Source organism: Ursus maritimus, unplaced genomic scaffold (genome assembly GCF_017311325.1).
Source record: "Ursus maritimus isolate PB19 unplaced genomic scaffold, ASM1731132v1 scaffold_34, whole genome shotgun sequence".
Classification (NCBI taxonomy): domain Eukaryota; kingdom Metazoa; phylum Chordata; class Mammalia; order Carnivora; family Ursidae; genus Ursus; species Ursus maritimus.
In genome coordinates this window covers 5,912,969-5,939,159 of record NW_024426008.1, presented here as the reverse complement: position 1 = coordinate 5,939,159, position 26,191 = coordinate 5,912,969, and the positions used below count along the sequence as shown (strand labels likewise).

At 38.3% G+C, this 26,191-nt stretch overlaps 1 protein-coding gene across 1 annotated transcript in view; it reads right to left on the bottom strand.

Annotated features, from left to right (window-relative positions):
* Positions 1-11,901: 11,901 nt before the first annotated feature.
* KIF27 (kinesin family member 27) overlaps positions 11,902-26,191 on the bottom strand; it is an 80,572-nt gene continuing 66,282 nt past the window's right edge. The window contains exons 15-18 of the mRNA XM_040620200.1: positions 23,490-23,696; positions 21,879-22,077; positions 19,006-19,170; positions 11,902-14,709 (exon numbers count right to left, since the gene is read on the bottom strand). Coding sequence (XP_040476134.1) covers positions 14,225-14,709; positions 19,006-19,170; positions 21,879-22,077; positions 23,490-23,696 — 1,056 coding nt within the window. The 3' untranslated portion in view covers positions 11,902-14,224. The remainder of the gene's footprint in view (positions 14,710-19,005; positions 19,171-21,878; positions 22,078-23,489; positions 23,697-26,191) is intronic.

The following is a 26,191-nucleotide window of genomic DNA, read 5'->3' as shown; positions in this document are numbered from 1 at the left end:
TGGGAGGAAGGAGGAAAGTAGGAAAGAAAGAGGGAAGGAAGGAAGGAAGGAAGGAAGGAAGGAAGGAAGGAAGGAAAAAAGAAGAAATAAAGGAAATAGAGCTAATGCAGGGAACAGAAAAAGATGTCAAAATGAAAAAAAAATCTCAAAAATTCTCAGAAATTCTTTTTTTTAAAAAAAAGATTTTATTTATTTATTCGACAGAGATAGAGACAGCCAGCGAGAGAGGGAACACAAGTAGGGGGAGTGGAAGAGGAAGAAGCAGGCTCATAGCGGAGGAGCCTGATGTGGGGCTCGATCCCATAACGCCAGGATCACGCCCTGAGCCGAAGGCAGACGCCCAACGACTGTGCCACCCAGGCGCCCCTCAAAAATTCTCAGAAATTCTAACTCACATATGCTCATGTGGCTACTAGAGGGAGGTACCTCACCAAGATCAGGCTGTAAACCAAGACACAGAAACACATAGGACCTGATAAAACTGGAGCTCCGACAAAAGGAGAAAACAGACAATTCCTGAGATGAAGGTGAAGAGAAGGTCCAGGTTGTTGCAGCCTGGAGAGCAACCAGTCCACTTCATCATGGGAGGATGGAAGGCTCCAGAAGGGATGTCCCCACGAAAACACAAAAACAAAAACACGAAGTGATCAATTACCTAATGTGTTCTAACCTTATGAACAAAATCTCAAAGCTCTGATGGAGGTGAAATGGTGACAAGTATGGAGGACAGTGAGCAACCCCAGAAAGAGGGGATTATAACCTCCAGGGGAAACAAAAGATTTGTAGTGGACTATGTGATGGTTCAAGAATATTTGATGTTACCTCTCTGGAGGAGAATTATACTTCCCTGCCCCGTCGTGAATTGCAATGGCCAGTGAAACAGGGTCACAAGTGAATATGTCCCTTCCAGCCAGAAGCTTCGGGAGCCACCTCTCTGCCCCTGCCACAAGACAAGCACCGTCAGAGGCTGCCTCTGGCCATCTAAGTCCTGAGTGAAGACACCATGGCACAGAACTCAACTGACCTGCTATCAGATAGGCCGCGTAAATAAGTCAACCTTTATTGTCGTAGGCCACTGAGGTTTTGGTGGTAGTTTGTTAACGTGGCATAATTAACCACCCCTCACACAACACGGAGCAATGTGGACAACATATAACAGGCATTAAAATATATTCGATAAATACTCAACAATGTGATAGAAACATATTGGGCAATTAGTAAATGGCACAAAGTGTCTAAAACTGAAACACTAAGATGTGGCAGTAGAAATAAGATCTTTAGAAATGTGGAATTAAGTAGCAGAAAACTTTTTTTGGGAAGCAGGCATCAGAGTGATGACAGATGGAGCAGGGACTTCTGTTTATCGTTATGAGCCTTGTAATCATTTGACTTTTAAACCATATACATTGTCATTTTGGAAAAAAAATTTAAATTACATTTATTTTTTAAAAATGAATGGTAAGTAAAAGGAGGGGAAAGTTGTATTATTGTTTTTGATTCAGCCAGTTTAATAGACTGACCGTTAATCCTCGCACAGTAATACTAAGATTGTAAGTAGAACCTAATTCTTGATTAGTACTTTAAAAATACCTTTTTCAAGAATATTGAATAAATTGAAGCACCAAAACTAAACTTTTTCATTGTACATTTACACTGTCCACCGCAAAATAGAAATGTGAATGCTGCTTTCCTAGTATTTTGACTCAGCTACCTCCTTCCCTCGCCCTTACTGTGGTGTTATTTATAGTGTACTATTTATATGAAGTCAAATGTCACTAACTTGAATTTGAAAAATGACCTACATGTATACGGAATTATCTTGTGAAAAACTATTTTATACTTTCAAAAATGATTATTTTTAAAAATGCCCTCTTACACTAGACCAAAAAATTATTTTTCCTCGGATGCCATGCAGTGATTAAAACTGATGTTATGTATAGTTACAGATACGTATATAGAGATATATATTCTACATATACATATATGAGGTTCAGATGTATATCCTGCATATATATATATGTAGTTCAGATATATATCTATTATTTACCTATAAATATTTGTAAACAGTTAGTTCTACTTAATGATGGGTTTTTAACTCTTTTCTGATATTTTGTACACCATTTGTCTATGTCTAAAGGATCTGGAGCAGAAGAAGTAGACTAGTCCAATTGCCATATAAATTGGACAGAAAAAAATACAGCAGGCTCTCCATAGCCTTTGGACTCTTAAGTGTGGCCCCTTTCTGATATGAGCTCTCTTCCTATCCTCATTCCCAGCCATCCCCTATACCTAGCACTAATTCATTCAACAAATACTTATTTGGGGTCCCCAATGTACTGGCATGCAGTTCCCTGAATATATGATGTTGTCTCCCACTTTTTAGCCTTTGCAAAGAAGTTTCCTGATCTAAAATGCAATTCCTGGGGCGCCTGGGTGGCTCAGTTGGTTAAGCGTCTGCCTTCAGCTCAGGTCATGATTCTGGAGTCCTGGGATCAAGCCCCGCATCGAACTCCCTGTGGCAAGGAGTCTGCTTCTCCCTCTCCCTCTGCTCCTTCCCCTGCTCATGCTCTCTCTCTCTCACACACACATACACACACTCTCTCTCTCTGTCAAATAAATAAATAAAATCTTTTTAAAAAGTAGTAATAAATAAATAATAAAAAATAAAATAAAGTGCTATTCCTCCCATTCCTGTACCTTCTAAAAGCCAATCTGTCCATTAAGACACAAGGGGCATCTTCTTGGGGAAGCTCTCCTTTAACCCTAAAAGTTAAAAACCCTTCCTCCATACTTCCAAATATACTGCCCTCTATATTTTTACAAGAGCCATTATATTCTCCTTTATATTGTGAGCCCCATTAAAGCAAGAACCTGGCCTGTTTTACTCACTGGTATGTCACTACAGTGCCAGATCACTGTATACATTCAAATGGGCAAAATGTTATTGTCTGTCTTTCCTCAAGAGACCATATGCTCCTTGACGGATGTGTCTGTGATTTATTCACCTTTGTTTCCTTTAGCATTTAACACTTGGCATAAGACCTAGCACACAGAAATTTGTTGAATAAATTACCTCTCTCTGCATTATCATTAATCTTTAAAATACATGCATTGAGGGGGTGACTCAGTTAAGTGTCTGCCTCTGGCTCAGGTCATGATCTTGGGGTCCTGGGATCAAGCTCCTCATTGGGCTCCGTGCTTGGCGGGGAGCCTGCTTCTACCTCTCTCTCTCTCTCCCCACCTCTGCTTGTGTGCGCTCTCTTTCTCTCTCAAATAAATAAAATCTTAAAAATTTATATATATGACCAGGTGCTGAGGATTATTCCTTTTGTGTTTTACTTTAATAGGGAAAGTACATGTGAAAACCCAAGACTGGAGACCACAAATACCAAATTACCCAGCTGTGCTCTATGATCTTACCACCTGTAACCCACATAAGAAAAATAGAAATAATTTTTAAAGGAATAATCTTAAAATAACCAGCTAAAAGTTTATTGACAACAGCAACAACAAGTTGGAATTTCTGCTTATTTAGTCAGCTTGTATGGGTAAACATTACCTACATTCCTTGATTCATGGTATGGTATATTTCTAACCCAATTTGCTATCAGTCAAAACCAAATTATTATCAATATACAAAAATCAGTTGTATTTCTATCCACTGGCAATGAACAATCTGAAAATGAAATTAAGAAACAAGTCTACATATGAAAGCATCAAAAGGAATAAAATATTAAGGATCAAATTTAACCAAAGAAGCATAAGACTTATACACTGAAAACTATAAAACATAGTTGAAAGAAATTAAACTAGACTTAAAGAAATGGAAAGTCAGCCCATGTTCATGGATTGGAAGACATAATATTATTAAGAAGGCAGTACCCTCCAGACGCAGCTACAGATTTAATGCAATTCCTATCAAAATTCCAATAGTCTTTTTTTTTTTTCAGAAATGAAAAAGCTGTTCCTAAAATTCATATGAAAACTCAAGGGACCCCCAAATAGCCAAAACAACATTGAAAGAGAACAAAGCTGGTGGATTGACACTTTCCAACTTCAAAATTTACTACAAAGCTACAATAATCAAGACAGTGTGGTATTAGAATAAGGAAAGACATAAGCCAATGGAAAAGAATCAAGAGCCCAAAACCAAACCCAAATATCTATGATCAGTTAGTTTTCAACAAAAGTGCCAAGACAGCTCAATAAGCAAAAAATAGTTTTTCTCAACAAATGGTGCTGGGACAACTGGATATTCAAATGCAAAAGAATGAAGCTGGATCCCTACCTCACATCATACACAAAAATTAATTCAAAATATACCCAAGACATAACCATAAGAGCTAAAAACTAAAAGACTCTTAGAAGAAACCATACATGTAAATGTACACGATTTTGGATTAGGCAATGATTTCTTAGATATGACAACTAAACCCCAAACAACCAAAGGAAAAAAAATAAATTGGATTTCGTCAAAAGCAAAAACTTTGTAATGCAAAGGCCACCATCAAGAAAGTGAAGACAGCCCACAGAGTGGGAGAAAATATTTGCAAATCATATACCTGATAAGAGACTTATATCTAGAATATATAAAGAATTCTTACAACTCAACATTGAAAAGACAAATAATTTAAAATGGGCAAAGGTTTTGAATGGGCATTACTCCAAAGATGATGCACAAATGGCCAATAAACACATGAAAAAATATTCAATGTCAGTCATTAGAGAAATGTGACTTAACACTGCAATGAAAGGGGTGCCTGGGTGGCTCAGTCAGTTAAGCGTCGGCCTTAGGCCCAGGCCATAATCCTGGATTCCAGCGATTAAGCCCCACGTCTGGCTCCCTGCTCAATGGGGAGTCTGCTTCTCCCTCTGACTCTCCCCCATCTTGTGCTCTCTCTCTCAAATAAATAAAATCTTTTAAAAAAAAACTGCAATGAGATACTATCTCACATCTGCTAGGATGGCTATAATCCAAAAAAAGACAGACAATAACAAATGTTGGTGCACTGACCCTCACACACTGCCGATGGGAATGTAAAACGATATAGCTGCTGTCAGAAACAGTTTGGCAGTTTCCCTAAAAGTTAAACAGAATTACCATGTGACCTTGAAATTCCACTCGTAGGCATGTACCCAAGAGAACTGAAAACACTCACACAAAAACTTATACACAGATTGTTCATAATAGCCAAAAAGTGGAAATAACCCAAATGTCCATCAATTCACGAATGGATAAACAAAATGTGGTATATCCATACAATGGATTGCTAGTCAGCCATAAAAGGAATGATATACTGTTACACGCCGCATTAGTAGATCGTGAAAACATTATCCTGAAAAGGCGAACACTGAAGGATACATACTCTTATGATGATATTGACGTGAAATGTCAAGAATAGGCTGTGCCAACGAGACAGACAGTAGATTGGTAGTTGCCAGGGGATGAGGGAAAGGGGAAATTAGGACTGATTGCTAATAGGGACAGATTTTCTCTTCGGGGAGGATGAAAATGTTCTGGAATTAGTAGGATTAGTGCATTAGTTGGACAGTGCATATACTAAAAACTACTGAATTGTGCACTTTAAGAGGGTCACTTCTATGTGAATTACATCTCCATTTAAAAAATTTTCAAGTGAAATCTCATCCTAAACTTGGAAAAAAATCATAAGCAATTGTGATCAAAGCAGTAGGTCTAGGGACAGCGTCTGGGTGGCCCCGTCAGTCGGGCATCCAACTCTTGGTTTTGGCCTCAGGTCCTGGGATTGAGCCCCGAGTCGGGCTCCACGCTCAGCGTGGAGTCTGCTTGTTCCTCTTCCTTCCCCTGCTTTCTCTCTCCCTCTCTCTCAAATAAATAAGTAAAATATATATTTTTTAAAAATCAATAGATCTAGAGCAGTTTTCTGTTTATGAAAGGACAAAACGGCCCAGCAAAATTAATCAGTGCTCTTGCCCTCTCATAATAATTGGTTGGATATGACTTCTGTGTTCAGATACAGTTTATGATACTTGCCCCTTTTGAGCAAGCATGCTTTAGGTCAATTGAAAAGCAATTTTTAAGCCAGTGAGTTTACAACTTAGTTTTTACAGCTTTATGTGTGTGCCTGGCTCAGAAACCTGTCCAGCTAAAAAAGCCTCCTTGATTCTGTACTCCTTTATTCTGCTTTATTTTCCCCCATAGTACTTATCATTGAAATGTAAGGTCCTTGGGTGACAGGGCTTTAATTTTTTTGAGAGATTTTATCTATTCGAGACAGAGAGATACAGAGAGAGCACAAGCAGAGGGAGAGGGAGAAGAAGACTCCCCTCTGAGCAGGGAGCCCAACGACACGGGGCTCCGTGCAGGACCTGGAGATCATGACCTGAGCCAAAGGCAGATGCTTAACCATCTGAGCCACCCAGACACCCTGGTGACAGGGCTTTTACTTCTCAGCTCTATCCTCAGTAATAAAAGGTTAATAGATAACACTACGCAGGAAGAAAGCTTTATTGATAAAATAAATATCTATAGAAATTTTCAATCTGTTGTGTATAGATGCCCTTTTTGTTATGTTCTCACAATACAAGTAACTTAAGTTACCAGCTCACCCTTTGGAAGAGGCACAAATTCTTCCCCACATTAAGAGCTAAGTCACAGGGCACTGGCCCTGGCTCTAAAGGGTGTTTGGGTTTGCTGTGGCCTGGCCAATGAAACTCACACAATCTGGTCCTTCCATCTAGTTTCCCTTCTCCTAGGAGATAGTAAACTTTGTGATAAACCTTACTGAGAAGACCTCCAGGAGAAGTATCCATTAGTATTCTTCCTTTCTGATTTATTTGTTCACAATCCACTAGAATACTTCTGATTGTAGGTTCCATTACTCTTGAAGTCTTGGCCTGTTCTTTGATTACTTGGCTGTGCAGGTCACGGGTGCTCTGATCTAAATAGAGACAAAATATTCTGTAACATTGACAGAGGCTTGCAAACTGAGGGGAATGAGCTTCCCTCAAAATGCTTATAAAGGAAAGACCACCATGGTAATGTCAGATTTCATTCTAATATGCTTCTTGTATTTAGTGGCTAAGAGTATTAGATGCCGAAGAATGAATGACTTTGCTGTTAATTTGATCACATATTTATACATGTCCCCAAAATTGACTTACTATTTTACAGTTTCCTTGCGGGGAAAAATTAATTTTAAAACATCTTTTTGACTACCACATGGAAACCATCCTTCTCAGTTTTAAGAAGTTATTTTCTACCAGAATTCATCAGTAACTCACAAATGTAATTGTTACTAAAGAAATACGGAACGAATAGGCAAAACCGGTGGTTAACCAAGTGAAAACATACTCTGGAGGGGCGCCTGGGTGGCTCAGATGGTTAAGCATCTGCCTTCGGCTGGGCTCATGATCCAGGTCCTGGGATTGAGCCCCATGTCAGGCTCTCTGCTCGGCAGGGAGACTGCTTCGCCCTCTCCCTCTGCCTCGTCCCTTGCTTGTGCTCGCTCTGTCTCTGTCTCAAACGAATAAACAAAATCTTAAAAAAAAAAAACTTTTTAATTCATAACTCAAATAGTCACGAAGCCCTTCTTATGCCTATAAAATACTCAGCCAAGTCTTTACTTTCTTAGCATAGATTTCACATGAAACTTTTCCAGAGAATACTATTATTCCCACTGTTGCTAACAAATGTAACTAAAACTCAGAATTTGTTTAAAAATGTTTTAGGATATATGTATAAAATAAGCAACCACATTTGTGCTAAAATGTTATCCCATTTTGACAGCCAGCTCCATGGAAAATCTACTTAAAATTACATCATAAACATATATGATGTTTTAGTTTTCAAAGTGCTTTCATGTATTTATTTGATAAAGTAACAGACTATTTGCCTTATAGAAAAATTAGCAATTTCCTTCCCAATTAATTAAATAATTACTTTTAGTTGCACTTGAAAGATAAGATTTTTATTTAAAATGCAAGAGAGCAGGGGCACCTGGGTGGCTGAGTTGGTTAATGATCCAACTGTTGTTTTTTTTTTTTCAGATTTATTTATTTATTTATTTGAGAGAGAGAGAAAGCATAAGTGAGCACAAGCAGGGGGAGGGACAGAGGGAGAAGCAGACTCCCCACTGAGCAGGGAGACCCCTGTTGGGCTTGATCTTATGGTCCTGAGATCAGCTTAACACACTGAGCCACTCAGGCACTCCAGCATCCAACTCGTGGTCTCAGTTCAGGTCTTGATCTCACGGTTGTGAGTTTAAGTCCTGCCACGCCCAGCGGGGAACATACTTAAAGAAAGGGGGGGGCAGCTGGGTGGCTCAGTCAGTTAAGCATCTGACTCTTGATCTCGGCTCAGGTCATCATCTCAGGGTCATGAGATAGAGTCCCACGTGGGGCTCCGGGCTGGGCATGGAGCCTGCTTAAGATTCTCTCTCTCCCTCTCCCTTTGTCCCTCCCCACTTCCCCTAAATTAAAAAAAAAAAGAAGTCATATAAAATGCAAGGGAGTGATTCATAAATTACTCTTATTTTTTTTTAAAGGAAAGGCTGATATTTCAGAAAAATATCATTATTTGATGTACTCCTATTAAGATGATAACCTGAGTCATTCTGGTCGTGTTGCGGGCATGTTTTACAACTGGTGACACCTGGTGCTAGCTGGGAAAATGTCCAGTGAAACAGATAGGCTTAGTTCCATTCCAGGCTTCAGCTGGAACAATTCCAATGCTGCCCAACCCCCAGGTGATGGGCATTTCAAAAGGAGATTGGCCTCTCGGTATACAAATATGTTGCCCTGTTCCCGTTCTTCCCATCTAGAAAAAGAAAAAGGATGCTAGCAAGCAAAACACAACTTGGACCATTTTAATACTTATGCACTATTACGTACATCAGCCAAATTCAGATTAACTCCTCACTCCTTTTTCTGGTGGACAGTGAAATGCCACTGCAGGCCACACACAAAACTGAATACCGTCAATTCAGCCTCTCAGGCGGGCCAGTCGCTGCTGGTTTGTAACCATGAATGGAAGTCTTTTATCCAGAGGCTTTTCAGTAGAAAAATTCAGGGATATTTTAGCAGAGAGAAAAATTACGCAAAATGGTTACGTATTATAGAAAGATAAATCCTGGCAGTTTTGCCTCCAGTGCTTGCTTTGTCACACTATTCATGGCTCTTCAATGGTAAAATCGCTTCAGTTTTTTCTTTGGTTTGTGTCTTGGTTGTTGGAATCTATCCAAAAGTACTGTTTCTTGTAATTCTCTATTGAACAGAGCCACAATTTCCATTCAAATTCTACCTAGGGTGGCTTCTTTTCATGTAATTCTGAATTTCAGCAATCATGGGAAAAGGACCCGGTGTAAAACCTGGCATGTATCCTTTGCTGTGCAGAAGCTTTTTCTCTCTTACACCAGTTAGAATGGCAAAAATTAACAAGACAGGAAACAACAAATGTTGGCGAGGATGTGGAGAAAGGGGAGCCCTCTTACACTGTTGGTGGGAATGCAATCTGGTGCAGCCACTCTGGAAAACAGTATGGAGGTTCCTCAAGATGTTAAAAATAGAGCTACTCTATGACCCAGCAATTGCACTACTAGGTATTTACCCCAAAGATACAGATGTAGTGAAGAGAAGGGGCACATGCACCCCAATGTTCTTTTTTTTTTTTTTTTACAGGTGAAGGGTAAAGCCATTAAGCATTTATTTACTTTTATAATATTTTTTTATTATATTGTTAGTCACCGTACAGTACATTCCTGGTTTTTGATGTAAAGTTCCATGATTCATTAGTTGCATATAACACCCAGTGCACCATGCAATATGTGCCCTCCTTACTACCCATCACCAGTCTATCCCATTCCCCCACCCCCCTCCTCTCTGAAGCCCTCAGTTTGTTTCTCAGAGTCCGTAGTCTCTCATGCTTCATTCCCCCTTCTGATTACCCCCCCTTTCCTTATCCCTTTCTTCTCCTACNNACAGATGTAGTGAAAAGAAGGGGCACATGCACCCCAATGTTCATAACAGCAATGTCCACAATAGCCAAACTGTGGAAGGAGCCGAAATGCCCTTCAACAGATAAATCGATAAAGAAGATGTGGTACTTATATACAATGGAGTAATATTCAGCCATCAGAAAGGATGAATACCCACCATTTGCATCGACATGGATGAAACTGGAGGGGATTATGCTAAGCGAGGTAAGTCAAGCAGAGAAAGACAATTACCATATGGTTTCACTCATATGTGGAACATAAGCAATAGCACAGAGGACCACAGGGGAAGGGAGGGAAATCTGAAGGGGGAGACAGAGAGGGAGATGAACCATGAGAGACTATAGATCCCGGGAAACAAACTGAGGGGGGTGGGGGGAGGGGATAACAGGGTGATGGGTATTAAGGAGGGTACGTGTTGTGATGAGCACTGGGTGTTATACATTAACTAATGAATCATTGACCACTACATCAAAAACTAATACAGTGGCTAACTGAACATAATAATAATAATAATAATAATAATAATAAACTGGCATGTATATTTTCAAATGACAAATTCAGTAGTAACTAGGAGTGTTCTTCGGGTTTAGAAATAGCCAAAGATTGAAATTAAGTTTTAGTGTTGTTGCCAGAGAAATAAAATATATTCTCTCAAAATATTTTAGAAAATTCTTTGCTGGCCTATAGAATGCTTTAAAATAAACCTTTTAATCTCCTGTTCTTATCAGAGCTATTTGAATCCTGGAACATTGTGGGGAATGAGGGGTAAGTAAGCCATAATTGTCATATAATTTGTTGTTGGTAATTGGGGAGGAGAGGGAAGGGTCCAAGAAGTGGTTCTTTTAAAAGACCTGTCAGATCAATTAAGTTCTAACAGCATTTACCACTTTGGACTTGAAAAATTATACCTCCCTTTATATATACTGTAGTAAACTTGAAAACACATTAATATAGTATACAAACACTTTTAAAATACATTTCTTTTGTGCTACTTTAATTATACAAGTATTAACTTAAAAATGGAGTTTTAAATTTCCAACAATCTTAAGTATGAATTTTTTTAAATGCTTAAATAGTTTTCTACTCTTCTGTGTGAATGATCTTGTTCTTTGGCCATATAAGGATCTTGTTCATTATAACAGTCTATGAGACTGTTGTATTTTTCTTTTAAATACTGTAGCAATAACTCAGTAGCAGTGCATGTAATAATTTACCAGTAGAACCTAATAGTTAAGTCTAAGTCAATACATTTAGGTTCAATCATATTACACTGCTAGCATTTCACATACTGGCTATCCTCTTGATTCACTGTGGAAATTCCTAGGGGAAAAATACTAAAAGGGACAAAGAACTATGGAAAATATCAAAAATCAATATTATAACATCAATTTTTTCTGAGTTTTCTTTTAATTACCTCTATGTTGGGGTCAGCTAAGGAAATAACTGAAAAAGTAAAACATGTCATTCTTGCATTTGGTGCATGAGAATTTATGTTGACTGTAGAATCAAACTCCCAGTAAGGATCTGACTCCCTAGCAATTCACTCTAAGACCTTTATTAACCTTTCATATAAGACACCTGTTCTTAAATGAGCACTTATCATGTTACTGACCTGAAAAAAACAATTAGCAGAAGAAAACAAACATTAAAGCACAAAAATCACCTTCACTGATATTCTTGCCACCCATAGTTCCCATATTTATATAATTCTCCAACCCTGTTATCTTTAACACTCCAGAGTTAGGGAAGGAACTAGCACCTCACAGAGGCAAATATATTTCCTTCCAAATGCTCTGTTATAAGTGGGGGAAAAACCCATATTGAACAAAAAAATAAAAGAAAACCACAGACATATTTGATATGTGTACAAAAAGGCAGACACGATGACAAAATGACTAAGGAAAGCATGTGAAACAGAGTAAAATTTATTATTGTATATGTAAAAAAAATAATTTTACTTGCCTTGGGCGAGGTGCCTTAATTTTTCTTTCCTTTGTGAGGGCATTAAACTAGAATGACAAGAGGTTCACTTCCAGAACGTATTTATCATTCAGGACATTATTTGTATGTGTGTTTCTGTATGTACCTGAAATCTATCATAGCATATGGATATATGTTTAACCAAAAGGAAGAAAAAAAATATACCTTTCTTATTTAGAAGTCAGTTCACATTTGCATTATCAAATCTAATCACTGTTGATTGGATATAAATTTTCTTGCTTTGTAAGTGAGAGTGCTTTGGCTTTTAGAAAGTATGTTTAAATTTCCACAGGTAAAAAAAAGTATGTGTCAATTTCTTAGGCAAACTAAGATTCCAGAGTTAGCATATATTCTTATTCTAAGTTATTACTTAATCTTATAAGGAATTTATGATTAGAACCTTCATTAATAAATATATATTCATTAATAAATATATCATTGTTGTGCTTTGTTAGGGTACTGGCCTTTGCCACTATATGTAGTATAAACACACACACATTACATACGATATATATTAAGTATACATCATACGAACTAGAGGCAAAAAGAAGAAACTAGCTTAAAACCAGAATCTGACTTGAAATAGTCTCTGCTAAAAATACATTTTGCGAATTAGTTTGTAATTGCTTGTCTAAAGCAGTTTCTCTTTGGGCCAATGCTGTACACTGTGGTTCAATTCCCAGTAAGTCCCCGGCAGTCTATTGAACCCACAATGTAAATGGAGCTCGGTACCCATGCTTAACAGATACAGAAACTATTCACTGATTTAGAAGTTTGTTTTGTTTTGGTTTTCTTCTCCTCTAGGAACTGGTTTTTAGCAATGGGAACAAGGAACCCTACTCCCTAGGGACTAGAAACCAGAAAAAAAAAAACAAAACCTTAAGTATTTGAGCAGAAAGTGATAGCTGGGGTCTTAGGTAAGACGGACAGGGTCAATAACAACAAAGGAAAAGGACAAAAGAAAAATATTAGTAGCAGCATCACCTAAGAAAAACTGGAGTCAGCAAGAATTGAGGAGACATCCATAAGTCAGGGTGGTTTTACTACTGCCCCACCCAAACAGTAGTTAAAGAAACAACTTTATTTTACAAGTGAAAATTTGGAAAAGTAACAAAAATAATGACACAAAAAACAAAAAGTAAGAAAATACCTCTGGTCATTATAATGGGATGTTTTCTGTGATTAAAAAGTATGATGAAAAAGTACAAAGTATTTTTTGGGCAAATCAGTGTTTTAGTTCTTAATTCCAAACTGAAGTTTATATTATATAATAAGATTTAACTGCAAAAATCTTGAAGAAAAATTTCGTTTACATATTTACAGCCCCAGTGCAGTCTGGCCTGCCTGTGTGCAAGACCCGAGTAAGCGGGTTGTAGAGAAAAGTCTCCGATTAGGCCCATCAGATTTTTAGTTAAAGAGCCTCTGGTGAGACTTCAAGCTTTACAGGCATACTCCGTGTGACCAGGTATCTTTTCCTTGAAGCGCCAGAACGCCTTACCGTTATTCTGTCTGTTTACTTGTGGCATGGAACTGCATCCTTTCCCCCCAATCTAGTAGCCTAGGGAGAGACAGGTTGAATAGACAGGGTAGGAGTGAGATGAAAACTTATATTCCATAATATTAGCAAACCAACAACATGACATTCTAAAAACAATCCCAGAAAAAGAGCAGAGCACCGTGTTTAAAAAGTCAAGACTGATCACTCAAGCTCTGTGGACTCTGAAGACCATAAATGAACCCATAAACCGAGTCAGTTGCCTTAAACCCACAGACTGCATTTGGCGCAGATTTTCATATGTGCCAAAACATATGCAGCAGGTAACTCCCCCTTTCATACAAGCAATCTTTAACTGGATCTCTTCAAAATAACAAATATATTTGAGAATAACAATATTATAAACTTGTAAGGTGTAATTAATGTATTATAACATACTTTTATATTATATAGCAATATTACTATTCCACTCTTTTTCTTCTTTCTATATGCCTGGATTTTAAGCAAATTTATAAGTGGAAATATTTAAATGTTCCATTGCTTGACAGTACTGGAAAACATGTTCACTTGGTTATTATGGAAATATCTGCAAATAATTAAAACTCCCCAAATATACCATAGAAGACATACACATCTATAGTATACAAAACAATACCTTCCTCCCCTTCGTCCTTTATCCTGAAGGAAGAGCTAGTGAGCATAAGCTTTAATTTCTAACAGGTTAGACAAAGGAATCTTACACCTCTACTCAATTAAAAGTTCTATTATTAAAGGCCTAAGTTTTTAAGTCACTCGGTTTCCTAGCCACTTCAATGGAATCAGCAGTCATAGATCCAACCCCAACTCCAAGACTGGAACGTCGTAAGGATAGTTCCAAGGCAGAAATCTGACGTAACTCTTTACGACACAACTTTACAGACGTGACACCATGAAGCTGTCCCACATTTCCCACAGGCTGAATTTGGAGTAATGGTCGATTGTGAGATTTTGTAAAATGATTTTCATCTAGTTCTATTTTATCCTCATGGTTTAACAAATGCCCACTAGTGGGCGCTAAAGAGCTACAGATTGAAGGTAATTCTGGGCCATCTTCCCAGAGCTTCTGAGGATTTGGTTGTGTTCTTAAACTGCTTGTTGAATTGTCTAATTCTCTTTCTCTTCCACTTAATTTCATACTTTCGGTTCGGGATGCCCATTTTAGTTCTTCTGGAACCATGTCTGCTTCTTCAGGGTTCAGAACTCTATCCCCAGCATCATGATCTAAAAATAATATAAAAAGCAAAAAAATTAGAGATTTCCTCAAAAACAGGTTTTTTGATCATGCTATCCTAACATAAGTATATTATCATCACTCAATATAAATGATGTCATTCAGCTTTTTTTCTTTGTTAGGTGACTTAAACAGAAGTTTCACTTATAGGCATTTTGCATGTGAATAACTGAGAACTTTTAATTCACAGAACAAAGTTGAGAGAATAGTCATCTAGTGATTTTGTTTTTCCCTGGAAACACAGGAGTGCTTTGGACCTCTCTGTGCCCTTCCACAGCTGCCCTCCGCTGCCTTGCCGCTGGTGAGCCATAGTCCACATCTTGGCTAAGTGAAGCCGGTACTGGGGAATACTGGCTCTATGCCTGGGGGATCTTTCAGGATGTGGCATTGTGTATGTGAAAATCTAGTCTTGGTTAGAACTCCCAGCCCGATGGCAGGGTTCTGCTCCTTGAAGGTACTCTGGGGATCCACCATCAAAACGGAAATGACAGCGTACCCCTCAGTGGGGATGCCCTGCTGGGATGAGTGAAGGAGTGAGTGAAGAGATCAAAGCTTCAGGTCTTCAAATCATAGAATTATCTAATATCAAAGACAAAAATTTACTTAAGAGAAGTCCATATAGGCCCGAGACCTAAAATGATGAAAAACGCCAACTTTAATGTACACTGACACGTGATTAGTACACTTCTAGTCCCATGAATACCAAGTTTAAAAAGAGAAGTTGCACACTGGCAGTCCCTAGCCAAATCTGGCCCACAGACATGTTTTATTTAGCCAATGCAATAACACGTGACCCCCAATTTTTTAATTGGAAAGTTTCATATAAAAATATAGATTTCCATCTTTTCTAGAAAAAAATGAGAACTGACAATTTCTGCCTGGCCACAGCAGCTGCAGCAGAGCTAGCCCTGCCTGTGTAGACAACTGCTACCTTCCCTACTGCTCACCTTGGCTCCCTGGTTCCTGGAGGCATTTCTGTTTGTGACCCCTGGTTGAAAACATAATTGGTTTTATAACTTTTAAAATATTCTCACAAACAAACCAGCTGAAATAACAAATGACATAGATTCTCACAACTAGCAGATATTCAGAAAGTTGACTGAAGACAGTGGCTCTCCAACTTTGCCCACATTAGTCATGGAAAGCTTTTAAAAATTGATGCTCAGGTCCCAGTGTCTGGGGGAGGGAGCCAGACATCTTATTTTTGAAAGATCATATGTGAAAGAGTGAGATGGGCTCACTGGAGAAACTCCCTCCCTACCCGACTTGGATATTTCACAGGGGAAAGTTTCCCTCTTCCAGAATTTTCCATTAGGGAACAAACCAAAGACTAGTTCACCTGAGGTCAGAGAGTGAGGAGAAGAAGTTAGGATTCCAACCCAATTCTTCTGACTCAAGTAGCCTCACACAGAGTTTTGCAGTGACTTAAATTGACACAAGGATAGAGTTTTAAATATTTAAATAAGTACATCGACTGCATGTCCATATAAACTGATTTCATCCTCACACCCTAATATATTCGTTAGAAAACAGATGCACTATAACAGAGGCATGACTAAGAGGTAATCAAGATATTTTAGTCTAAAGATTAATTTTTCTGCATTTGAAAATGCTAAAAACACTCAAGTGTTAAAATATAAATGTGGTATGCAAACAACGAAAGGGCTATATCAAAAACCAATGAACTGAATACCAAGACGGTTAAGTGTTAGGATCACTGATTATGAAGTGTATAATACTTTTTAGGGGACTCAGAATTTGATATATATAAATTGCAGTATTTATAATTCAAACAAATCTTGTTTAATGTCATTATATTATAAGAATAGCATTTTGAGATCGGGTATATATAATACAAGCTATAGCTCTAATATGATTCCAACTGTAATTTTTTTAAAGCATGGGGACAATACTGAAAAGAGTTATGCTAAATATTAATAGTTGTGGGTAGAATTATGGGGTGATTTTTTTCCAGCTCTTTTTCTATATTTTCAAATTTTCTACAATGACTATTATTTTTATTACTGTTTATAGATGTTTCTAGGCGGGATAGCAAGTTAGCTGAAATAATACCTTCAACATTAGTATCAAGACTAGATTTCCTGGGGCGCCTGGCTGGCTTGGTTGGTAGAGCAGGCAACTCTTGATCTCAGAGTTGTGAGTTCGAGGCCCACTTTGGTAGCAGAGTTTACTTAAACACGAACAAACAAGACTAGATTCCTAAGTAAGTGGGTCAGACAGGTGTCATCATTTTACATAACTCCAAGATTACTTAACTTTTTCAGTTTTTTGCATTTGTCTCATTAAAGAGCAGGCTGAAGGTGCAGAACAAGGATGAAACCTCTCTATCACCATACCACACTGGCATTTTAAAAGACGTCTAGTTGACTCGTAATATAAACATGGGCCATTTAAACACTAGATAACCTAATTTCGGATGTCTCAAGTTTGAAAGTGGATTTTTTAAAGCTAAAATGGTCTTATGCTGATTGTTCTGTTTGCTACTTAACGCCTGTTTACATTTTAATTTTTTGTAAGTCGTGTTTCAAGTAAAAGGTTCAGCTATGTAGTGCAGGCAGTATTTCAAGTAAATGTTTTAGTTACATTAGCACCTCTGCTTTACTATGTTGAAAATCAGAAAATGTAGTCTCTCTGGCAGGATCTGTCTGTGTCACATCTCTGTCCTAAGACAACTCTTATCCTAGAATATTAAACCAGGAATCATAAGATGAAGGACCTTAGCCCATGTTCTAATTACTGTTGTGTTTGTAAGTTACTTGACCTAAGTTTCAATTCTCTTTTCTAAAAATGGCATTGGCAGACACTGACCCACCTTGAGTTTGAGGGGTAAATAGAATTACTTGTGAAAATGTCTATAAATTATAAGTATCATAAGTATAAGGTAACATTAGAACTACTTTTCTAAGATATTACTGTTTTAAACTTTAAAGCTAGGTTAATTCTGCTGCCATTACATATTCAGCACACATCTTTTCATTATGCATACATACAGTTTTCACTGGTCTCTTTACAATCTTGTTGTACCTATCTCTAAGCAGTCTTCTTTATAGGTACAGAATAGGTCTGTGTTCCTAAAAGGTTGTAAAGTCAACTTTGCATAAGCCATACTTGACTTAGTAGAAGAATATCTTCTCTAAAAGCAGGTTCATTCTTTCATAAAATGTAAAATATATTAGGGTGCCTGGGTGACTCAGTCAGTTACGCATCTGCCTTCAGCTCAGGTCATGATCCCAGGGTCCTGGGATCGAGCCCCGCTTTGGGCTCCCTGCTCAGTGGGGAGTCTGCTTCTCCCTCTACTTCTACCCCTTCTCCCTGCTCACGCTCTCTCTCTCGCTTGCTCTCTCTCAAATAAATAGATAAAATCTTTTTAAAAATGTAAAATATATTATTTTAGAAATATTGATTCTTCTCTAATTGGCAGACTTAAAGAGGGTATATTTTAATCACGGCACTTTCTAGTTACGTCATATTTTAGGGTGAGGGTCAGGCAGACAACTATTTTTGTTTACAGAGACAAATACAAATTCAATATCTAATTCTAAATAACCAAATCAAAACGTTTGTTTTGTTTCTTACATTCCACTTAGGAGTGAGATCGTATGGTATTTGTCTTTCTCTGACTTATTTCACTTAGCATTATACCCTCTAGATCCATCCATGTCCTTGCAAATGGCAAGGTTTCATTCTTTTTATGGCTGAATTACTATTCCATTGTATGTATACATCACATCTTCTTTATCCATTCATCTATCAGACACTTGGGTTGATTCCATAATTTGGTTATTGTAAATAATGCTACAGTAAACACAGGGATGCTCCTATCTTTCCGAATTAGTGTTTTCATATTCTTTGGGTAAATACCCAGTAGTGGAATTACTGGGTCATGTAGTAATTCTGTTTTTAATTTGAGGACTCTCCATACTGTTTTCCACAGTGGCTGCACTGGTTTGCATTCCCAACAGCACACGAGGGTTCCTATTTCTCCGCATCCATGCCAATACTTGTTGTTTCTTGTGTTATTGGTTTTACCCATTCTGAAGGTGGGAGGTGATGCCACACTGTGGTTTTGATTTGCATTTCCCTGATGATTAGTAGGACTAGAAAACTAATTTTGTTCATAGAGACAAATACGTACAAGTTCAATATCTAATTCTAAATAACCAAATCAGTTGGGGAAAGGCTAGACTATTACGTCGGGCACCACTTCACCAAGTACTAGATATGTCAAATACCGTCAGCATGACAAGTAACACTAAAGGTCTTACGTTCAGATGGTACTAGTTGCCGCCGAACTGCTTCCCCTATCAATTCCTTAAGTTTCTTCTTAAGATCTCTGCTGGTTTTCTTATAGAAATAAAGATCTTTTTCCAGCTGCTGGATTTTATCTTCATATGTTTTTAACATTTCCATAAGGCCTTCGCCATCTTGCTCTATGAAACAGAGATTTACATTTAAAATCAGTTTAAACTAAACGACTCAAAATTATGTTCTAACACAGTCTCCAGACTATACTTAAAGGGTCAGAAGTATGTTACATGTATCTGTTACCTGAATGGATCTGCTTTCAGCTACACTTTGGATTCTTCTGCCCTTAGACACCTTCTCTGCCCAACCCCCTACCAACTACCACTTCTTCATGATTCGTAAGCACTTTCTGAGTAACATTAACTAGATTTATCCTCAGAAAAGCAGAAACAAGGTGTTTTCTATAAAAAATTCACGTTTAGGACTCTGTCCATGAGTGCATCAGTATCTTTTTTTTTTTTTTTAAAGATTTTATTTATTTATTTGACAGAGATAGAGACAGCCAGCGAGAGAGGGAACACAAGCAGGGGGAGTGGGAGAGGAAGAGGCAGGCTCATAGCAGAGGAGCCTGATGTGGGGCTCGATCCCATAACGCCGGGATCACGGCCTGAGCCGAAGGCAGACGCTTAACCGCTGTGCCACGCAGGCGCCCCGCTGCATCAGTATCTTATTTAAAGTTCATATCAGGGGGCGCCTGGGTGGCTCAGTTGGTTAAGCATCTGCCTTCAGCTTAGGTCATGATCCCAGGGTCCTGGGATCGAGCCCCACATCAGGCTTCCTGCTCAGAGGGGAGTCTGCTTCTCCCTCACCCTCTGCAGAATCCTTCTCCGTGTGCACTCACACACTCTCTCTCTCTGTCAAACAAATAAATTCTTTTTAAAAAATAAAAATAAAAAAAGAAAGTTCATATCAGGAACGGTGGATATATGGAAAGTCACAGGCCCGGGTTTACAGGCCCAAGAAATCTACAGCCAAAAAACCCCAAAACCAAAAATCTGCCACAAAAGAGGCTAGAGATATAAAACTACAAAAGAAAACACCCATACAAAAAAAGAGGGGAAGAGCATAAGTTGCAGCTTATGCTACAATATAACTTAAAGCTTCTAATTAATATTTATGAATATCTACAACTGTCCCTATTGGGTATGTTTTAGAACCAGTAAAACCTAGTTTATGGACCTGCTGCGAATACATACTCTCAGACCTACTCTTTCCTACTCTTGTATTTATAAAATGATCCTACTGGGTTTTTTAAATTTTTTTTATTTATTTTATTTATTTAAATTCAATTAGCCAACATACAGTACATCATTAGTTTTTGATGTAGTGTTCAATGATTGATTAGTTGCATTTAACACGATCCTACTGGTTTTAATTTTCTTTTGTTGTAACTGGCTATTTTGAAAAAATTTATCTAAGTATATTAGATATTTTAAATTCACCCATTATCTTGTATTTAAAAATACTTTAAGGGGTGCCTTTATGGCTCAGTCAGTTAAGCATCAAGCTATTGATTTTTGGCTCAGGTCATGATCTCAGAGTTGTGGGATCCAGCCCCATGTTGGGCTCCACACTCAGTAGGGAGTCTTTTTGAGATTCTTTCTCTCTCCCTCTCCCTCTGCCCCTCCCCACCATACTCTCCCTCTCTCTAAAATAAACAAATAAATCTTTAAAAAATAAATAAAATACTTTAATAACACCATAAATCAGAATCCTGATAAAGAATGTCATATGTCAACTGAATTTTATAAGACATATTCATTTGAAATTAGAAAATTCATAAATTGTTATCATTTTTCACTGCAACTTTGTTGCAAAAAACTTTTCCCAGTCATAGAAATGAATGATTTATGAAATGTTCTCATTTGGCTGTAGCTTTTGTGGTACAATGCCAATCACTTGAAAAATACATTAAAAATTCTATTAAATTATCACTTTAAAGAGACGTAAGACAGAACAAAAAATAAGGAAAGGAGAGCATGTTTGAATGAAGTGACGTATAGGATCCTGTCAAGGAAATCCCGTCATGAGGCAACCTGGTTGTTAATTGACTGGTTATAGAATTAACTTAGAGGCAAATTGCCTCAACACTCAAATGTATATATTTTCCAATTTTCTGCTTACTGAGGTTGTTTCTCCAGATCCTTTCTAACCCATTTCCAGCTATAGATACACAAGAATCAAGACTAAGCAGCTAAGCAGCCTGGACTGAAGCATTCCCAGTACTGCCAGGCAGTGATTTTGTTGCCATAGCAACTCTTTGTGTACTGGCCAAATGCCCAGGTGACACGAGGACCAACCGCCGTGACAGCTCTTTCCACACCAGAGTTGACGGCTGAACTACTGTGCACTGATAACAGTATGTGTCCATCGGTCGTAGACTAATTTTGACCTACGTTATAACCTTAATGCATAAAATTTATAACCAACTGAAAATTATAACAAGAAATATAACTAGAAATCTGACAGAGCCTATCACTTTAATTATGTCAAGGGAAAGTAATTTAAGTATCAAAGTACTACATCCTTGAGAGAGAGACACTTTTCAACTGTACACCATGAAGCCAGAAATCCCGCATTTGTACGTAAAAAATAGCCCAACAACAAACGGGTGGGAGTTCTTACATGTGGCACTGGGGACAGGCAGACGGACGGCATTTCAAGCACCAAGAGCCCAGTCAACTATCCCCACGTGCAGCAACGCAGACATGTGAAGCACCAAAACAAATACAAGTAGCAACTGTTTATTCATGTTGGGCTTTTCTGCCCTGTCTTCCTTTCCCAGCCCCTCCAACACATCACCTTTCCACAACTGACCGGAAGGGGCAGGTACCTTGAAAATGATGTAACAGCAGCTGCATTTTTTGCTCATGTTCCTTTTGCTGAAGGGTCAGTCTCCGGTCGCACTGCAATTTCAGATGTTCCAGTGCAGATTCCAATTCACGAACCATATTATCCCGTTCCAGAACCTTCATTTTCATTTCTTCATTCTGTAACTGTAGCTTCCGTTCGGTTTCTCGCAAATTGACCACCTAGCAAAGACATTTTTTGATCTTTTAAGTGTGTCTTAGATAGCCTAATGTAATAACCTACTTCTCTTGGGCTCCATGAAGAACTTCCTTAGTCACCATGGTAAAGCTAAGCAAATGCTTTGTAACATACCCAACAAAATAACCTAACAGCCTTTTGAGTTTGTTGGGATTCTGAAGTGGTAACAATTTCACTTTAAATATAATGTGGCTCTAACTATCACCCCTCCATCATCTCTTAGACATGGTCACGGCAATTTACATTTACAATCCTCTAACTCCATTTCTCTAGTCTAAATAGAGAACAGGAACCTACAGCCTCTTGTAACATCTAGATACCTCCCAGTTTTAACTCCAAAATGGATGTTATAAATAAGTAACGCACATTTAAAAACTATACAGAGTCCAGTCTCAGATTGTGCATTTAGTCCAACGGGTTCCTCTCTGCACTGCTATGAAGTGAATATACTGCAATGGATGTGTCAGAGAACTTGCTAATGTAATGACCTTCTCTCTAGAAAAATACTCATTTCTACGAAAGGTACCCAGGGTCAGAAAATCCACTGACCTTGGCCTGGGTGGTTTGGGTTAAGAACCCTTTTTCAAAGAACACCAGAAAAGAATTCCATCAAAGCTTCCGATGGCACCGCACCATTTTTCTGCCCCCCACACATGCAGTGATTGGAGGCGCTGTTATCAATAATAGCTTAATCCTGACAGTCATTACCCAAGAGGGGCTCTGGCTCCAACATTTCCATTCATTTTTTCAGCTTTATGTTACTTGTCTAGCAGAACTGAAACTTTATTTTTAAAACTCCAGTGTTTTATTTTTCATTAATTGTCTGATATTCCCTTAAACTGAAGATCCCTTTCAGGGAAAAGAGTTATTATTTGCTTAACACTTCATAATATATACCTTAAGTGAAGACATTATTCAGGTTAAGGCTAAAATCTATTCTCTTTGTCACTGATGCATTACTTCATCTTCATTTCAGGTCATAGGTATGATGATAAAGTACAGGTACGCCTACCCCATAGCTATGAAGGAAAGGGAGCCCGAACTTGGAGGGCCCTTGATTTTTCATGAATGCTGAGACAACAAGCAAATCTAGAAAATATCCAAGAAATAGTGACTGAGGAATATAACTTGAATTCTTGGGTTTTTAAAACTATTTCCAAAAGCCCTCCTTTCAAAAGGCCCTTCCAACTTTAAGAACCTCCCCAAGTGAGGCCTACCTAATACTTGCATAAGCACACAGCTTTCAGATGACCACATTCAGCAGTGAAAGGAGAAATCATGCTTAAATCTGTAGTTACGCCATCAAAGTTTTAGGCCTCTCAATTTCTGAAACGTGAGATGTGTAAACATCTTGGCCCCCCTGTGTAAGAAAATCCTCTGTCCCTCCGAAACATACCTTATTGAAATATCTGAAAAGAATAGCTCTAATCTCAACAGGACTCAGGCAAATGAGTTTTTCCAAGACATTTGCTTCACTACAGGAGAGGTTTTGGAGTGAAGCTCTGAGCGAGTTCTGGCGACTCTGGATACTTTCATTCTTGTATTCAATTGCAGCTTCCAAAGCTTCGATCCCTTCTTCAAGTTGGAAAAGAACATGTTCTTCCTAGATATAATATAACAGAAATCACTCATGTCAAATGAAATCATATAACTTGGACTTTGTCATACACTAAGATCTCCCTATGCTGAGTCTAATGGACGTTACCATTCTTCTATTAAATTTTAAGAAAATGTTTACTGAGTGCTTGCTACCGCTACACGGTGCACTACATGTCTACACACACATATATAAAACATGCAGTCACCGAATCCTCGCACTAAACCTCATGTATGAAACGTCCCAAGGTCATACAGCAAGTGCTGAGAACCAAGGAATACACTTGAACAAGCCTCAGCCTCCAGGACCAGCTCTACAGCCATGTATCTCCCTCCACAGGTCCTCAAGTGCACATTAGGTGTTAGATCTGGAGACGCCCTGGTGTCCCTTCAAGGACCTACCGAAACAATATACTGCCGGGAGGGAAAGAAGACATAGATTTAGAAGGAATTAGTAAGAACTAGTCATCAGAAGAGGGTCTCTGGGGAAAAGGTATGGAGGATTTAAGGACATGAACCATTTCATAAAATTTCTATGAGAGGTCATTAAAGGGCAAACAAAGGCATTAAAAATGTCGACAGCAAAACATTTTTTTCATAAGCTAAAGAAGATCTCCTTTGTAGGGGGAAAAAAACCCTGATGAATCCCTGTCAGAAAACCTAGCAGTTCTTTGAACTATCCAAACATCTTATCTGAGGGTGTCCAAATTTCTAGTAAGAAATTATTTCACTTGGTGAGACTTGGATAGATATTTCTATATACCTGTAATATGTGTGGTGGAGGTTACCACAACTTTCGGTTCCTTGAAGGCCGACCATCTTGTCCAATACTCATGTCCCTATTGCCTAGCACAGTACTTATCACATAGGTTAAACTCAGTAAGTATCTGCTGAATGGGTTAATGAGGAAAAAGGAGAAAAAAATATTTTCATATGTCTGATTATATGACCCAAATATTTCTCTCTACTCCTTCCCCCAGCATTTCAAAGGAAAATGATGGTTAATATTTCTGATCTACCTAAAAAACAGAATGACTTCCAGAACTCCTTTTTCGGAATTCAGGGGAAAGGTATGTAAGAACCTATTCCAGTGGGAGGTTGAATAATCCTTATTTTTAAAAGCCACTTTATAAAAATCCCCTGAAAGAGCCATTTTGAAAAAAAAAAATATTCAACAGCCATTTTGTTTCTCTGTGCAATCACCAACCATCAAGAATTTGATGATTTGATCATCACTCCATCTGGAAGAAAATAATATTCACCTTTTGAAGAAAAACAAACTTAAGTCCTGAAAGGTACGTTACTGAATGGATAAGAGGAACCAGAAAATAACAGTGGATTATCCAAAGAACATATCTGACTTCTGAAAAATGCATACTATGATATTTTACCAAAAACAAATGTGGTAAGAGTTTGCCTTTATATATGTCTGAGAACAATTTGGCAGAATTTAGTATCTACCCTTTTGGACCTAAGCTAGGGAAGTACTGCGATAGTGTAAGGCGGTATGACTACTGAACCCCGAGGGTGGCCCCCTCCAGTGAGGCCGTGGGAATAGTCGTGATTGCCTCTAACCCATCAACAGGTGTGGCAAGATGGATGGCAATGAGAAACCGGTCCAGCATGGAAAATTTGCCACATCACAAACAACAGATTATCCAGTTGACTCGGCTTTATCAGAGAGCACTGCTTTTCACACATGCACCAGGGGTCCTGTTAAAATGCAGATTTCTCATTCAACAGCTCTGGGTGCCCCCGATCCAGAGACCTCACAACTGAGAGCAACAAGGACCTAAAACAGTGGTCTCCAAACGGTTTAGATCACACTTTCCTATCAGTAAAAAACAAACAAACAAACAAGCAAACAAAGCGAAAACTTTTAAGTAAGCACTGCATAGATGTATATTTCTCCATAAATTATATGCACGGTCTAACGATAAAACATGAAATTGAAAGTGTAAAGGGTGAAATAAACATAGATACGATAGTTCTTATATTTTCTTCCTATATCCCACTTACGAGCAACTGCTCTGCATTATTAGAAAAATGGAGTTGGAAGTATTTTTTTTTTTATTTGTTTAAGGAGTTTTCCAAAAAAGGAAGTATTTGTCTATATTCAGTTGTTGGGTAATCCCATACTAGTATAGTGATCTAAAATCAGTCACTCCCCATTAACTAATACTATTATGAAAATGATTTTAATTTATTGTGGAAAGAGAAAATAATCCTAAAGTCGTTCAAAGAGATCGGAGCAGCAGACTGTTCCACCTCGATTTTACTGGTGTCTTGTGTCACATCAGAATCGCGTGTTCCCGATCCTCTAGATCGAGCTGCTAAGAGTGATCTTGGCTTTAAGACAGTGGTGAGCGCAGAGCCCGCTTCGGAGGGGCACGAAGAAGAAACAGCCTTGCGGCAGAGGGCTGCAGAGAAGCTCACATGGCTCATGGAACCCCGGCTAATAGGAGGCTCATCATGCCCTCAAACCAATCCAGACTGGCTGCT